The 17,550-nt window shown below is 34.9% G+C and overlaps 1 protein-coding gene across 9 annotated transcripts in view; it reads right to left on the bottom strand.

Annotated features, from left to right (window-relative positions):
• The window catches only part of Trpm (transient receptor potential cation channel, subfamily M), a 340,295-nt gene that overhangs the window by 183,965 nt on the left and 138,780 nt on the right, over window positions 1–17,550 (bottom strand). For 3 of the 9 annotated variants that reach the window (XM_067111320.1, XM_067111325.1, XM_067111323.1), the window contains exon 3: window positions 7,026–7,105. The exons of the other annotated variants lie outside the window; for them this stretch is intronic. In XM_067111320.1, coding sequence (XP_066967421.1) covers window positions 7,026–7,028 — 3 coding nt within the window. In that variant the 5' untranslated portion in view covers window positions 7,029–7,105. The remainder of the gene's footprint in view (window positions 1–7,025; window positions 7,106–17,550) is intronic. 9 annotated transcript variants of the gene reach the window in all.

The following is a 17,550-nucleotide window of genomic DNA, read 5'->3' on the forward strand; positions in this document are numbered from 1 at the left end:
ATAAAAATAGACAGCCGATATGTTTGACACAAAGCACAAAGCTAACTTCAAAATATTTGAAAGCTTTGACAATTAGCAAACAGAAACACTGACAGGAAAAGAGAAGGTACAAAAAGTTGATGGTAGTTGTTACCTGTCATAAAGTTATAAGTAACAGAAGAAAGCCCGTGTACACTATGTTGCTGACGGTTTGATGTAGATGGCTTTATGAAAAAAAAAAAAAAGACCAAACAAATCAATCGAGAACTTGAGAAAAGCCAGCAGGAGAGGTAATTAACCCTAAAAAAAACCACTTCAGTTTTCCTGTTGTGGCATATTGTGAAACTGCTTAAATGAGAAAACTAAAACCACAGATCAAAAAACCTTTCACCTATTGCGTTAATCTGTTGCGGTTAAGGCAGCGAAAGCATTTCCGCTAGGATCAAAAACCAAATTTACCTTTTACTTCGGCCTATAACAGTGTATCAAAGGGTGTGAACTGCAAAGGCGTCAGTGTCTCTGCTTTATTAAACCAGCTACTGAATGTTAAACAATAAACTAGGAGATTCTACTGCTCAGCAAGATTTAAAAAAAAAAAAAAAATTTGAACTTTTACTACACAAAATTGCTGCTCAAATTGACACTGACCACAGTGTGATCCTGACGGCAAAATCAATTCCAAAGTGTAATTAGTGGATTACTATTGGATATGTCAGAAATCATCAGCTCTCTCGTGGGGGCAGACGAGAGGATGTTGCATGCCGTGGGTACAGTTATGATATGGAACAAAATTAATAACTGCACTCTCCTTTGGCAGTGATATTGTGATACTCTATCCTAATTAATGGAATATATGCACAGGCCTAAAGGAACTATATATATATATATATATATATATATATATATATATATATATATATATATATATATATATATATATATATATATATATATATATGTATATATATATATATATATTTATACATATATATATACATATATATATATTTATATGTATATATATGTATGATATATATATCTTCTATGCATATACATATAAATACACACATAAATATGTATATATTATATGTCTATTATATACATATAAATACACATGTAAATACTATATACATACATGTGTATACATATACACATATAAACAAATATATATCATATATATATACATAAATAAATATGTATACATACATAGTTACATGTGTATGTATATGTACAGAGATATATATACATGTGTATACATACACACATGTGTGTATGTATACAAATATATATTATATATACAGTATATATAGTATATATATAACATTAATAAATATATATATATATATATATATATATATATATATATATATATATATATATATTCATACACGTAAGTTAACACATTCAATTACAGCCTGGCTCTGGACATACCAATAACTCTTAAGTGATTTCTTGGAATGGCTTCAAGATCAACCACTGGTTATAGTCGTTAAAAAAACGCACACACAATTCAAAATCACTTGAGAGCAGAAGGCAACACGAGTTATCCGGTAGGGTCTGACAGAAGGCCCACTTGACTCCGTAGTAATCATCAGAGGAGTCCTTGGGACACGAACTTGTCCCCTAATAAGGAAGGCGCTGAAAGGGTCAGAGGCTCCCCGACATCTCAAACGCTGTTAATCAGAAGATAATTACGAAGGGTCTCCTCCTCTTGGTCATTCATACAGCATTCGAGGCTAGTGACGCAAGTGATGTGCGGGTGTTCTTCGTCTCCTTTCGTTCTTGGCTTTTCAAAAATATCTAGAGGTCATTTCTGGTCTCATTTTAGCAGTCTTGCAGCGAGCCGTTTTACTCCTTTGAATGACCATGCTAGGAATGAGTATTTTGTGTTAGATTTCAAGTCAGGATCTATTATGTTTTCTTTTCTGTTACGTCGTCTCCTTGGGGTGTATGAATCATACCCAATAACAACAGGCTGCGCAGACCACTGGGCGCCATAAAAAAGGAAGACGTGTACCCGAAATCAAACTTTAAATTGAGGTGACACGGACTACAACAGATAAAAAGAGAAAGGATCGATTTGAGTTCAGCTCTCTCTCTCTCTCTCTCTCTCTCTCTCTCTCTCTCTCTCTCTCTCTCTCTCTATAAGACTCGTCGAAAACAGAACGTTAACACCTGGAAATATATGTATGTATGTATGTATGTATGTGTACATATATATATATATATATATATATATAGACAGTATATATACAGTATATACATATATTTATATATATATATAATATATATACTGGGTGTTTCAAAATTAGACCCACACCCCCTCCACAGAATAAATGGAAAGTTATGAAATTTTCTGCTATAGCCTATCCAAGTACATTATTTTAAGTTTCTATTATGCTATTTTTCATTTTACATTTCTTGTATTTTCAGACTGAGTGACGGAGTTAGATGCAGCCATGGCTAACGACTCAGAGGAAATCAAATGGACTGACCGAATCCGGGCTATAACTTTCAGAGAGGCCAGGGATGCTGGCGCATCCTTCATTTCACGTTCCTGGATAGCTAAATACATTAAAAGAGATGAATCCTTTGTTAAAAGAAACTGGAACAAAAATCCATATGACTGTCATTGCAAAAAAAGTGAGAATCTTGGAGGGCCTGAAGTCCTTTCTCAGGAGTCAAAAGACATCATAGCTGAGGCAGTGGGTAGACCAAGAAAGTCTTTGCATAAATTGGCTCTTGAACTAGAAACAAAAAGGGGAAAGAAGAGAAGTTATAGCGCTGTATATCGTGAGTTGAAAAAATCTGGTATCAAGCCATTTCATGCTATCAGCAAGCCCAACATCACTCAGAAACAGGGAGAAGACCGTGCATGGTTTTGTTGTTCATTTCTTAAAGATTGGGATGAAGCTGACTTTCTCTATGTTGCCGCATCAGATGAATTCTTCAATTACACAGTCAGGAAGCCAAATCATAAAAATGACATCATTTGGGCTGCAAAGTTGGATATCAGCAATGACGTGCACTATCGCCAAGTTATGAAATTTCCTGAAAGTTTGGGAATTTTTCTGTTTCACAGCCAAATGGTTAATGTGGATCATCAAAGAAAAGGACAGTGATGGAATGGCGAATATTTCAGAGAAACTGTGGTGCCTTATCATGTAAAAATGTGACTTCTTCAACAGTATTTCCTTTTCTCAAAGATCCTGAAAATGTGTTATCTGTTGAAGAAGTCACATTTTTGCATGATATGGCACCATTTTTCAAGGCTCCTCAGACACAGGAGCTGCTTCGAAACAGTGGTAACGATTTCTTCTCGTCAAGTAAATTTCCATGTAGCTGCCCTGACCTTAATGTGTGTGAAAACATTGGTAGAGTCTTAAAGGATCATGTTGAAGCGTGCACAGTGAACTATGATGGTATACCAAGCCTCGATGACCTGTGAAGAGAGGTAACCGAAGTGCTCAGGGAAACGGAGTTTGAGTCTCAGCTTTTTTGCAATTTGCTGAAATCATACCCCTCAAGAATGCAGGCTGTGGTACAGGCAGATGGAGGCCACACAAAATATTAAATACTCAGAGAGAAACTTAAATAAACGCCTGTTCTGGATTACTTTTGTTTTCGTCCATATCAATTTTAGTTTATGCTGTAGAGGGGGGCTCTAATTTCGAAACACCCTGTATATATTATATATAAATATGTAAAAATTTGTAAATTTGTATATATATATATATATATATATATATATATATATATATATATATATATATATATATATATATATATAAATTCAAGTATTTCCCTCTAAGAGAGGATGTCTTCAGGAAAAACAAGATAACGGTAAATAGCATATACTCTGTTAATAAATGAAGAACTAATGGTGCAAAAAACCTTCTTACACACTGAAGCTCATCCATAGCACGTTATATAAGCACTCCAACCCTTCTATCCAGCACATTCCAGGCCCTCCTATCCTCTTTCCAACCATCAGTTCAGAAAACTCTATTTTCACTAACCTATTATCCTCCATTCCCTCTACATGACCTGGCCATCTGTAAACACAATCATCCATATTAGCTATTGAGGCACGTTTTTGAGGCGGTAGAAACTGATTTTATTGTAGCCATGATGATGGGATGGGAAGGGATTCACACAACGTTGGTGCAAAAAAAAAAAAAAAAAAAAAAAAAAGGAGACGACTTAAGGTTTTCTCGGTTCCATGTTCATCATATATACAAGTAATGTCACTTGTAGAGGTTGCCTTGGGTTTGCTAAATGAAATTTTAGTATTAACTGGTTTTTACTACACACACGCACGTACAAACACATATTATATACATACATATTATATGTATAATATATCTATATATTTATTTATATATAAATATATATACAGGTAAATATATATATATATATATATATATATATATATATATATATATATATATATATATATATATATATATATATATATATATATATAGTATATATATATATATATATATATATATATATATATATATATATATATATATATATATATATATATATATACATACAGTATATATATATATATATATATATATATATATATATATATATGTTCATATTTATATATAAATAAATATAGATATATTATATATATAATATGAAAATATATATAATATGCGTTTGTCCGTGCGTGTTAATACTAAAATTTAACTTAGCAAACCCAAGACAACCTCTACAAGCAACATTACTTTAATCCTTTCTATCTCGCCTCCATGCACACAGACGCACACACACACTGACCAGGAAACAGGCATTTTACTGATGTTTCTTACATTGCAGCATCTCATATATCATGTGCTGTTGCCCACACTTGTGTTTATGATTCTCCTCGAAGTTATAACGAGCAAAAAACACCACAACATACTAATAACACATTAGCAATTCTTTGGCTTGTTTTCACTCTCTCCGCAGGTGGTAGGGACAACGCCATGGTATGGTTTTCATTTTGTCTTTTTCAACGCTTTTATCTTTATTTTTTTTACATATTCTTACATGTTTGATTTTCATCAGGAAGAAAATTCTTACTGGACAAATTATTAATGATCATTTACTGTATTTCAATTCTTTATATCACTGTTTTGATCTGCACTTATCTGACGGATTTAACGAGTCAGGACAACAGCACTTCGCCAAAATCATCTTGTCATCCTAAGCACAGTGAATTAGCGCGACCGAAGGCAATAGATTCTGCATCTGCATTTGAAATATTTTCTCCTCCTAAGGCAATTCTGAGGATATAGCAATCCTAATTAAATTCTTTACTAGTATTTGGAGTGGCACAGGGAAACTACAACACAAAACTAAAATTTCACTTCATCAGATAATACAGTAATTGCGCCTCTTCTGGGTGTTTTTCGTGCACTTTCGATTACAAGGTTAACATAAACATTGATATTTAACTCTCCAACTTACTCGCTTTAAAGACAGGTAAACTGTAGATCAAGCATTTAATTAATGAATTTTCAGTGGTCTAAACAACTAAGAAGTTTCCCTGCAAATAGCTGTTCAGTAAACCTGACGCATCATAAAACAGCATACCAAGAGACTTGAAATATGACTGATAAATTCACAATTGGACCTTACATAAGCTTAGATTCATGTGTTATTTATCTGTTCACCTGTCCTGACTATAATGCCCGGGGTATTGGTATCCGTAACACTTGGTGGAAACACATGGAGAGGGGCATCAGAGCCGTACTACCACTCACAAAAGCATCTCAATCAGCTACTAGAGCTCACTCTCACCACAAGACCATAGTTTCACGCACCAAGACTTCAAAATCCTGTATAAAGCTATACACAAATTGGACCTTCTCACTGCAGATTCTCTTTCTATCAGAAAAATGAAACCAGCACTTGCTGGCAGGCATTCTGCCTATTTCAGACATTACAGTATTTGGTCAGTGTCAACTTTCCTTTCCTTTCCGTTTCTTTATATTGCATACAGCCAGTAGATCAAAACAACTAGGACGACTGCTTTCTTGAATAAAAATGTTTACTTCGTTTTTGTTTGAGCATGTTAAATGTAAATCTGATCGTAAATAATAGATAATCAATGTCACAATCACAGAATAAAGCAGTAAGTAGAATATTAAGAATCAAACGACAACAGAGAGTTAGAAATAATATCATAAGGGAAATTGCGGAACTTTCATAAGTACACGAGTTAATGATAGAGGGAAGACGGAGAGCGCTTTGAAATGTCCTTCGCAAAACCCCTGGGAAAATAATATGTAATAGAGTGTAACTGGGCTTCTGGGGACACTAGAAGAGTTGGAAAGCTCAGTATTACTTGGATTACAACTATGGAAAGGAGGCGACCTGTTTATAATGACCCAGTGACTCTGTAAAATCATTTCTGATGTAAACAAAGGCTGCCCCCACACACTCCACCATATTTATGATTACTAAAACAATAGATAATATTATAAGTCAGTAAATTTCATTCCTTCAATCTATGACACTAAACCCTTTCTAAAGGAGATGCGAGAATGAAAATTGCATATCAATCACTATGACAACCACTGCAATATCTTTAAATGTCTCCACAGGCGCAACAAAGTCGGCCGCACGGAGCACACCGATGAATCATTACTCATAAGACAAAATGAACTTTGCTACACGGTATGATACATATGAAAACTACGCAAAACATCACAGTTCTTCTATAATTCTATGAATTCTAAGTCCGGAATGCCAGCAAAAATTATGGCAACTTTGCACTTGTCCTCCAGACATTCAAAAAGCTAAACACTATTCCACATTGTCGTAATAATATTCTCTTGTTGGAAAAACCTTCCTGGAAAATACAGCTAAGCAAAATACAGCAAGAAGCACAGCCTAAAAGTAAAAACAAATAAACATCATGCCGTGGCCGTCGCATTCCATGGAGTTAGTGCAACCACTTCCCTTTGCCTAAGGGTATAGACAGTGAAGGAGAGAAATGCTTGAAAAACATCTCCACTGATACACTGTACATATTGCCACCTTACCATTTCATTTGTGATTCGTTGTCTTTCCTTTTTATTAATATTCCTTTCTAAATCGGTCTTCCTTTGATCACGGTGATCATCTGAAAGCAGCCAAAAAAAAGAATAGTTAACAACAGTGCATCTACGACAAAGCACTAGTAATTGGGGGAATGTGAGAGAGAGAGCATGAGTACTCAAAAGCAGTTGTGATGCCAAAGCGTTTATGGTTGCTACATACAGTATCACAACCTCTGAATTCGGGCATACTGTTCAGTATCGGCTTTATGGATTCTGCATATCAGTAATTATTAAAGTTCCGCATTACCAGATACCTCAGGTATATTAGCATTCTGATGGCTGGCCTTGAATATTCTCTATCAACTGTGTAACTGCGCAACCGCACCAGTAGTCGAATGTCTTCGATTTCTGGATAGAATCATTTCAAAAGTTCGATCAAAATAAGAACTGGCAAAAATCTTTTCGCCGATGAAATGATAAATACATAAATAAACACATAAAGGGTTTCAAGCGCCTTTCCATGTCCTAAGGCCATCACAACCACAATGGAATCACAACTTCTTTCACGTACCCAAGCCCAGGGTAGGATGCCCAGCATGACACCCGTAGGATTTCAATTTTGGTTAGTGTCAAATAAATTTAAGAAAATAATCCAGATATTTTAAAAATTTCAAACCGAACAATGTTACAGTTAAATCAAACCAATTTATATCATTAGCATACGTACGTAATTAAATATAATGAAACGTTAAAACATACAGATTTAATTTGGATTAAGTGGAGAAGAAACACTTGGGGAGACATTGAAATCCAAAAGCTCATGATCTGATCAAGTCAGAGGGGGGGGGGGGGGCAGTCCCGTGTAGCCTAAATGCTTATTTCTAGGTACACCGGAAAGGTGACATGCAAGGCTAAACATTTTTTAAGAAGCCAAAGCACATCGATCAAAAATTAAATAAAAAACAAGGTCATTACTAAACACTTCTATAGCTGTAGCTAGAGCCTGTCTTGTTAGGCCAGCAATAGCTATATTCTCACCTGAAAATACATATTCATAGGTCAATAAAATACAGAACTCTTGGAAAGCTTCAACAATTCAGCCAGCAAAAATGAATACATTAAAACAAAACATGAGGACATTATTAAATTCTATTGCTAAAAACAACTAAAACGCCTTAACACACCTCGAAAAATAAGAAATGAGCTTAATTAAAATTTACACTGAATGACCGTAAGTAAATAAATCTTGTAGTAAATTAAAAAGCAAATGTAAGAACGAATTATTAATTCAAGGAGATTAACAAAAATTCAGATGGCTTCAGGCATTAAACTAAAAACACAATACTAAATACATAAGGATAAAGGAGACTTGCTAACACTGAAGGCGCACACACACACACAAACAAACACACACGCGCGCACAGAAGTCTAAGATGCACAATGCAGGAATACATATGGGAGTTTATTTCGTCACTCCAGTCTTCTATGTTAGAAATATGGAAGTGAGAGAACGTCTGCTTTAACAAAAGGCAAGGACAGGACACATTATTGGTGCCCAGAACATTATGATTTAACAAAATTAATAAACAGGTTTCCATGGGAATTAAAAGGAAATGTAGGTTCTGTTCTCAATTCAAGGAGAGAGAAAAACCACCTTTGCGTTCTGGTCGTCAGAGAAGGAACCAGGCAGTTTCCAAAAGTTTTTTGCTAACAAATGGCAAGGAAAACAGTCAAACAATTATTCAGAAACACATAAAAAAGAATAAGGCAAGGATTTCCTGGTAAATAAAAAAAAACGCATACTGTTCCTCCAGACAATGGGTACGAATTAAATGACGGATATATTCTTTGTACTGTATAAGCGGTAAGAATCTAGTCTAATGTAGTTTCAAAAAATCCAATGGCAAGAAAAAAAAGGTTCATAAATGTTAGGTAAAAGACACGTATCACTTCCTAGAAATAAGGAACAACATGAGTATAAAGTCTAGACATACACAGCAGAGCCCACTCAAAGTTTTTGAAAATGATAAGGAGACTCCATAATGATGGGAGAGAATAACTATTTCCCAGAAGTCAGGAATGTATCCCAACATTTTCTTGAAATCAAGATGACACTCAAGTTCAATCTTCTTGAAGTACTTGGCAAAGGGGGCGAGTTTTACTTGATACTCCTCACAGAACAACTACAATAAATTATTACTTTATAAATATGTTAGAATATTCAACTGTTATTCCAAACCAGCAAATATTCAGAGGAAACAATTAACTTACAAAGCGCAGCCTCGCAAAACAGAACTTCACGTAATTGAACAATATTGAAAAAAAAAAAATAGATCAGGAATATAAATCAACTCCAAAAATGTACTCGTACACAAACAGAGACTTCATTCGACGGCAAGGATACATGGTGCTACATAGTATAGGAGTAATGCCGCCTCTTTTCATCCTGGGGTCACCGACACAAATGATGCAGCCAAGAAGTCACGAACACATTTTGCATTAGAGGAAATGAAAAGAAAGATCCCTGTTGCTGACGAACCTGAGTACATAACACTTCAACAAAATACGTATTCTGATATTCTGCAACGCAAGGCGCCCGCACTAATTCTTGAGAGTATGTCACTAAGGGACTAACAAGTAGTCGCTAACAAAAAAAAAGTTTTTGGACTATGGCCAAAAAGGACATCTTCCGTCGAAAGTTTACTTCATAAATACCGTGGATGGGATAAAGGGCCTGTTGTAAGGTAGAACACTTTAGATTCAGATCATGCGGTTTGGCTCGTTGTTTCCAAATAGTAGATTTCACGTTCTGGTGTATGACAATCGGTATATAATTTTCGAGTATTTGAACGCGGAGATTAAAAACTATTCCTTTGATACGCAAGAGTGTGGACATTTATATACCAAAGCGGTGGTGATAGCCTTACATCGAAACTACTGAGTTTCAATTCCCAATAGTGATGTTCCACTGCATCTCCTCAAATTCCGACCAACCTACCAATGAGGGAATCTAACGCATGCAACAGCTTTGAGAAATTCAAGAATGAAGTAAGGGAAACAGCTCATTCCATTTTAATAAATCATATAAAGATCACATTAATGGATTTCTTGAATGAAAGTCGTTCAAGGTAAACCTGCGATTTTAATGGGTTCCAAAGAAGAAAGGCAGAAAAGCACTCTATCCTGGTAAGCTTTATGCTGGTAGGCTTAAAACCGAGGAAAGAGTGCATTCAAAAAGTTCGGTAAGGATAAATGTCATGGGTGGCAAAGACCGGAGGCCGGGAATGGGCGAGGTGAAGCTTGGCGCGCAGGCCACAAAGTCCGCACTCCTCCAATGCAATGACTTCCTTTCCTCCGATGCTCGGTTTCTTATGAGTTACGTCATCATGCTCATTTAGATGAACTCATACAAACGATTCATTCTAGGGTGTATGCAATGATTCAAATTAATTTTTAATATGGATCAAGACATAAAGAAAGCATTTTTTAACGAATGATAGCTTATATGTAGAATGCCCATTACCAAATGTAATAACAGTTACACTTTGAATGAAACCCTAGAGAAAATTATTATGTGATCAACAGCAGGTTGCCCAATTTGAGGCTGGGGCCAATAACCTTGTGACATGAGCATACGAACCGATTGAATTTTTATAATCAGATAAAAAAACATTCCAATAATCTGAAAAAACCAAAATTCTTCCCATGGATAAAATTACCTCGTACCAGAGTAGTGTATTTTCACATCCTAGACGCTACATTATATAAATACTTTATTATACTGCACACCCTCATACTCCAACCTAAGAGGGGAACATCATTCTCCTTGATGCACATACACGGACTAAATTATCTTCATTATTCGTTGCCTTAATCCCCTTTAGAGCTACAACAATAAACTAAAACCTGTTCGAGAGAGAGAGAGAGAGAGAGAGAGAGAGAGAGAGAGAGAGAGAGAGAGAGAGAGAGAGAGAGAGAGAGAGAGGTGAGTTGAAGGGAGCAATGCCAAACCTTAAACCCTGCTTGATCGCCTTTAAGAACTCCGATAAAATACAAATAAAAATAAAAAGGCGAAGCGGGAAGGAGTTAAGGAAATCCTCTTCAAAGCCTTTACAATATCTCATTCAAGTTCCGATTTACGAAGTCTCCATCTTCTCCAGAGACCTTAGAAAAGGGAGGATATCTGGGGGGTGTCTATAATATAAACTTTTAAATTCTAAATTCGGTTTCGTTCGCTTTCACCAAACTGTAATCCTTCATTTACACAGTATTACAATATTCGCATTTCTCGTTATGTTTTGGGTGACCGTGCGACTGCAAAATAAGTAAATGGCTTCACAAATTAAACTAGCAACTATAAAAGCTATTCATACTCAAAATGAAGGATTCCGTAACTGTCCCACTGAAGTTTTTCCTGCGACTCAGAGAATTGTGGTCGATGTTGATACAATGATTCACAAGGTATCTATCAAAGCTACAGCGAAATCCACGAAGACTTTCGCAACAGGAAAGGCAGGAGGAATGCTCTATCTCTGATATATCTGCATCATAAAGAGTGATAAGTTCTTCAATCTGGAATTCATGATGGCCAACTCATAAGGGACATGCTCCCTGTTGCCTGTTACGAGGCAAACTCACCTAAGCAGAACACTTCACATTTCGAAACGTTTCTGCAGACTGCCACACAAACAACGTTCTTCATGTTATCATGACTAAAACCTCATCGTGAACGTCAATTTTTTATTTAGTTACAGACTGAATCCTTTTTAAAAATGCTTACTTTTTCAAATCACCCGCTGGAAGATCCTGGTAATTTTTTTTTGCGTATTTTTTTTTATTACCAATATGCGCACAGTGAAACAAAACAAGATACTTTGGTAAAATAGACACACACGATATACATACATACATACATACATATATATATATACTGTATATATGTATATATATATATATATATATATATATATATATATATATATATATATATATATATATATTTAATATATATATATATATATATATATATATATATATATATATATATATATATATATATATATATATATATATATATATATATATATATATATATATATATATATATATATATATATATATATATATATATATATATATATTCACTAACGAAACACAATTTTAACAATCACGAAAATTAAGCCAAAATATCGTTTAATATCGTATTTACTATACATCAGGAATAAATTAATAAGTTAAACACAATAGGTATTGGAGGAATTACATTTTACAAGTGCTCCTGTGACGGCCAGGATTCGAACCATGGTGTTTAGAGAGAGCGATAATAGTGATTTTGATTTTGATATATATATATATATATATATATATATATATATATATATATATATATATATATATATATGTATATATATACATACATATATACACACACACACACACACACATTACAGTCCAACCTCTATCTTCTTTAGTGCTATCCGATACTTAGTAGCAATTACAAGAAAAATACATCGATGATGTATTAAAAATAGTTTGTAAGAAGAATATACCGTAGTTTTCATAGTCACGTGTAAAGAACTTGATTGTAGCATATTGGTATTGCCAAACCAGATCCACAAATACTCTAAGACAAAAAATTCCATATCTAGAATCCAGTCTGCCTATTTAGCCAGTGATGCACCTTAATGTGAAAAGTTTCACGAAACACTAAACAAACGAGCAATTGCATAAGAATTAAAATGTACCATCTAATCATCTTAATCGCATCACATTTTCATGGAAAATACCATCAAGAAGCTTTTAAACCAATGAAATCCAATTGTTTTTATGGACTTTTCCACATAAAAGCCTCCGGACTCAATTGGCTCCCCCCCAATTCCCCACCCCTAAACCCACACAGCGCCCAGAGCACAGTGCCGCAGCGGCAACTGGGAACAATAGATAAAAAAAAGGATACAATTCGAAGGGAATTATTGAATGATATCCCAATTACTCGTGACAAAAGCTCAGCGTTTGCAATATTCAAGCTAATTCCGAGAGAAATAGAGACAGAGAATCAAGCTTATTGCAAAAGAGAAAGAGCTAATCTGCAATGTGTGAGAGAGAGAGAGAGAGAGAGAGAGAGAGAGAGAGAGAGAGAGAGAGAGAGAGAGAGAGAGAGAGAGATAATCGATAACTCTTAATTAAAGTACTTCATTCGCAAACATTATACACCAGGATACGGCTAATGTAAATACTGCCTTGATCAAATTTCTCGTTTCAATTAAACGAATATGTATTAACTTTCGGATATGTTAATAATCTTCTTATTAATTAATTATATGTACCTTTATTAATTACTTATAATGTGCATACTTCACGAAACTTCCTTTTTGTGTTTTCCAAGTTTTCAATCCGTAACGTACCAGTGAGGGTGAGTTTATCAACCTGGTCTTATAGGAATACTAACAATAAATGCACCATATGCAGGAATCTTTTGTTCGACACAGACGCTAACTAAACACCTACACATAAATCTTGAAGATGGCTTCACCAAAAAAAAAAAAAAATGGGCGCCCTTAATTTTCCCGGCTTCATTAAAAAAAAAAGGGCATGCTTAATTTTCCCGGCTTCATTTAGAAAAAAGGGCATCCTTAACTTTCCCTTTAGAAAACACACCACATTTTACTTAAATTAATGTAAGCAATCACAAATGTATTTATATCTGTGACCCCTAACACCATTATGAAAATACACGTTAGAGACAGCAAAATTCATCTTTTTCCACTTCACTTTACATGATACAAAATTACTTTACTTATGCAAAAGAACAAAAGCAGGAAAATCACACTAAATAAAGTTGCTGACAACGTAGTTTTTGGTCTACTGAAAAACCCTCGCACCCTGGAACACGAAAATCTTTATGGCTCTTGACAATATCCAAGAAGGTAAGTCGCACTTCACTCACTAATGAAGTACGGGGCGATACCAAGAGAGAATATAAAATTATACCCAGTTTCAGGTCTTCCAAAAATACTCTAAAGTCAAATAATGTATGAATACACCTAGTGAAAATACTCGGCTAGAAAGAAACCTACGCAAACCAGTGCTTTAAGGGAATATGAAGAAAAACGTGAATATACTGTATATAATGAAAAATGTAAAAATAAAGTAACTACTTCTAACAACGCAGTATGGGAGGCTATCTCAATCATTATGCAGTATGTTTATGGTACCGAAAAACTAGGCCAATTGCAGAGGCGGCGCTGAAATGAATAATTACCACGTGAGTAAGTACTGATATTCATACGAGAGAGAGAGAGAGAGAGAGAGAGAGAGAGAGAGAGAGAGAGGAGGAGGAGAGGAGGAGGAGGAGGAGGAGGAGGAGGAGGAGGAGGAGGAGGAGGAGGAGGAGGAGGGGGCTTATGCCTCTAGACCGGTGAGTTATGCCCTCTACACGGTGGTTTTTTGAGGAAAATTGGTTAGTATAATACCTTCGGGGTTATATTAATTCAACATGTATATTAATAAATAACTGGATACTGAAATATGAACAATCTGACAAAGCGCTATACTGGAATAAGTAAAGAACAGATAAAACGCTTTGCTGTAATATACTGTAATTTATTACTTATGCTACTTATAAAAGGAGATAAAACTTTTCATTTTAATATCTGTACGTCAATAGTGGAAAATATGTTCACTGCAACGGCGATTGTATGTTCTCATAAGTTAACTCATATCCATCTTCTCGAATCCGAACACACTCTGTATATACATTTTTTTTAGGGAAATGAGTTAAGATGTAAACGAGGTACCTTTGTGAAGGAAGAAATGAGAGAATCTACATCACATCTTTCACTGCAAAAATGCTTCGTTGGTGGACTGCAACGATCCGCTACTAGATTGCAAAGTAAGGTTTCAATACATCTCTTTGTGACAGTAAATAATACACGCAAATATACAGATACGGAGAAACTCCGATAATGTAAAAAAAAAAAAAAAAAAAAAAAAAAATTTGTACTGACATTATGAGATCCTTATCACCTGACGTTGAGTCTACATCGCCGGCATATTTTAAGAGAAGATATCAGAGAGAGAGAGAGAGAGAGAGAGAGAGAGAGAGAGAGAGAGAGAGAGAGAAATTTATTTACGTACTAGAAAATTTTTGGGTCATACAAGGCGGATGATGTCTACGGACTTCGGGAGCCCGATTTTAATAACAACACAGTGGTGTGTGTGTGTGGTATACATGACACTCACTACTCAAAAGCTCCAAATTGTGAGACTATGCTAGATGGTACGCAGCGACAACCATGAAGAAGCATCAACAGGATCTGGTAGAACATTAAGTTCTACTGTCATTTATATTAGGACTAGACATAATAACTATAAATTAATAATACAACGAGTTGCCACTTGGGACATTTTGCAAGTATTTACATCGAATCCATCTGTTTTAAGTCCCTCCCACAGCCAGTACTTGAGCGACCTAACAACAAATGGGAAAACAAAACATCAACGTTAAATTTCGAAAGGCGTCAGCCCGATATTCGTTTCTCTGTACCCAGAACGGAATGAGAATATCATCGAGCTACGTACATATATGCACAAAACAAACAAACACACACACACATATATATATATATATATATATATATATATATATATATATATATATATATATATATATATATATTAAATATATACACACAAGCATCTATATCCGTGGATATTTTCAAAGCTACACATGTCATATCCCGCAAAGGCTCCTCATAAAGTTATCATAGGTATACACAGTCTTTGGTATGAGCTTTTTCTGATAAAGCTGTTGCTATACAGCAAGGACTCGGCCGGAAACGATCGTAACTTAAACGGCAAGTTGATTAACAAGGTTTGTATTTCTTGGAAAAGAGTTTGCTAGATACTGAGTTACCACAGAGACTGATAAGAAGGGAGCGGACAGCGGTAAGGTTTATGGGTAAAGGATGGTAAGAAGAAAAAAACAATAAATCGTGGAATGAAGAGAAGGAATATTTTTGAAGAAAAATGGTCATTATATGAGGTGCAATTGCATGACTAGAGAGAGGATCGTGTGACAGGTATACAGAAGAATGGATTCGCTACCCAAGAATAATCTGAGAAGAAAAAGGAGGCCAGTGATGAAACAGGACTGAGGGGGTGAGCAAGGAGTTAAGGGAGAATAATACGTTGTTATACGGAGAAGCACATGCAGAAAGGTTAAAAAACAACTGGATCTCAGGTTAAGATATGCAGATGGGAGAACTCGTAAAAAATTGAAAGCACACGCGAATGTACACACACGTGTACATTTCACACACACACACACACACACACACACATACACATATATATATATATATATATATATATATATATATATATATATATATATATATATATATATATATATATATATATATATATATATATATATATATATATATATATATATATATATATATATATATATATATATATATATATATATATATATATATATATATATATATATATAATAAACCCATCAAAACCCCATAAGGGTAGAATTTATAGCGTTATATTTCATACGATGACAAGTGTCTTCCTAAACGGACAAGTAATGGAGTAGGAGGTAGAGAACAGTGCTATTTATATAACTGCAGGAAAGAAGCTGTCAACAGGAGTGACGTAGCGGCCGACTTCTGGAACTTTCCTTCAACTGTGTAAATAGCACTGTTCTCTACCTCCTAATCCATTACTTGGCCGTTGAGGAAGACACTGGTCTTCGAATCTCCGACCGGCCAATGAAGAATAAGAGGAATTTATTTCTGGTGATGGAAATTCATTTCCCGCTATAATGTGGTTCGGATTCCACAATAAGCTGCAGGTCCACGTGAAATAAATCTAATCCTTCGGGCCAACCCTAGGAGAGCTGTTAATGAGCTTAACTTCGAAATATAACGCTATTATTCTTCTCTTTTGGTGTTTTCATGGGCTCCTTGTATTGGATGGAATTCTGTTTTACCAAAAGTATTTTATTCATATATATATATATATATATATATATATATATATATATATATATATATATATATATATATATATATATATATATATATAGAGAGAGAGAGAGAGAGAGAGAGAGAGAGAGAGAGAGAGAGAGAGAAACTTCTGACACAGCCTCTAATGCACTTTGCATATACGAGACTCATTATCAAAGATTAACGGTATTTGCGACGAGGTTAATTGCAAGGCCCTTTAAAGGCCGTCAATTTGCGTCAAGAGACGCCCGCACGTCATTAGAGCAACATCGTCTAAGATAAAAGGAGAATTCAGGTCAAAGCATCTAGAGCGAGGATCAATGGGGACAGAAAAAGGAACATTCAGAAACTAAAAATTAAAACATGATAACAATTATTACGCCCTGAAATGATGTGTTATAAACTTATGAGAGAGAGAGAGAGAGAGAGAGAGAGAGAAACAATGTATCGCCTACAGAATGGCGCCAAAAAGTATGGTGAAGTATTGGAGTGACCTACATATCAAG

This window comes from Macrobrachium rosenbergii, chromosome 11 (genome assembly GCF_040412425.1).
Source record: "Macrobrachium rosenbergii isolate ZJJX-2024 chromosome 11, ASM4041242v1, whole genome shotgun sequence".
Classification (NCBI taxonomy): domain Eukaryota; kingdom Metazoa; phylum Arthropoda; class Malacostraca; order Decapoda; family Palaemonidae; genus Macrobrachium; species Macrobrachium rosenbergii.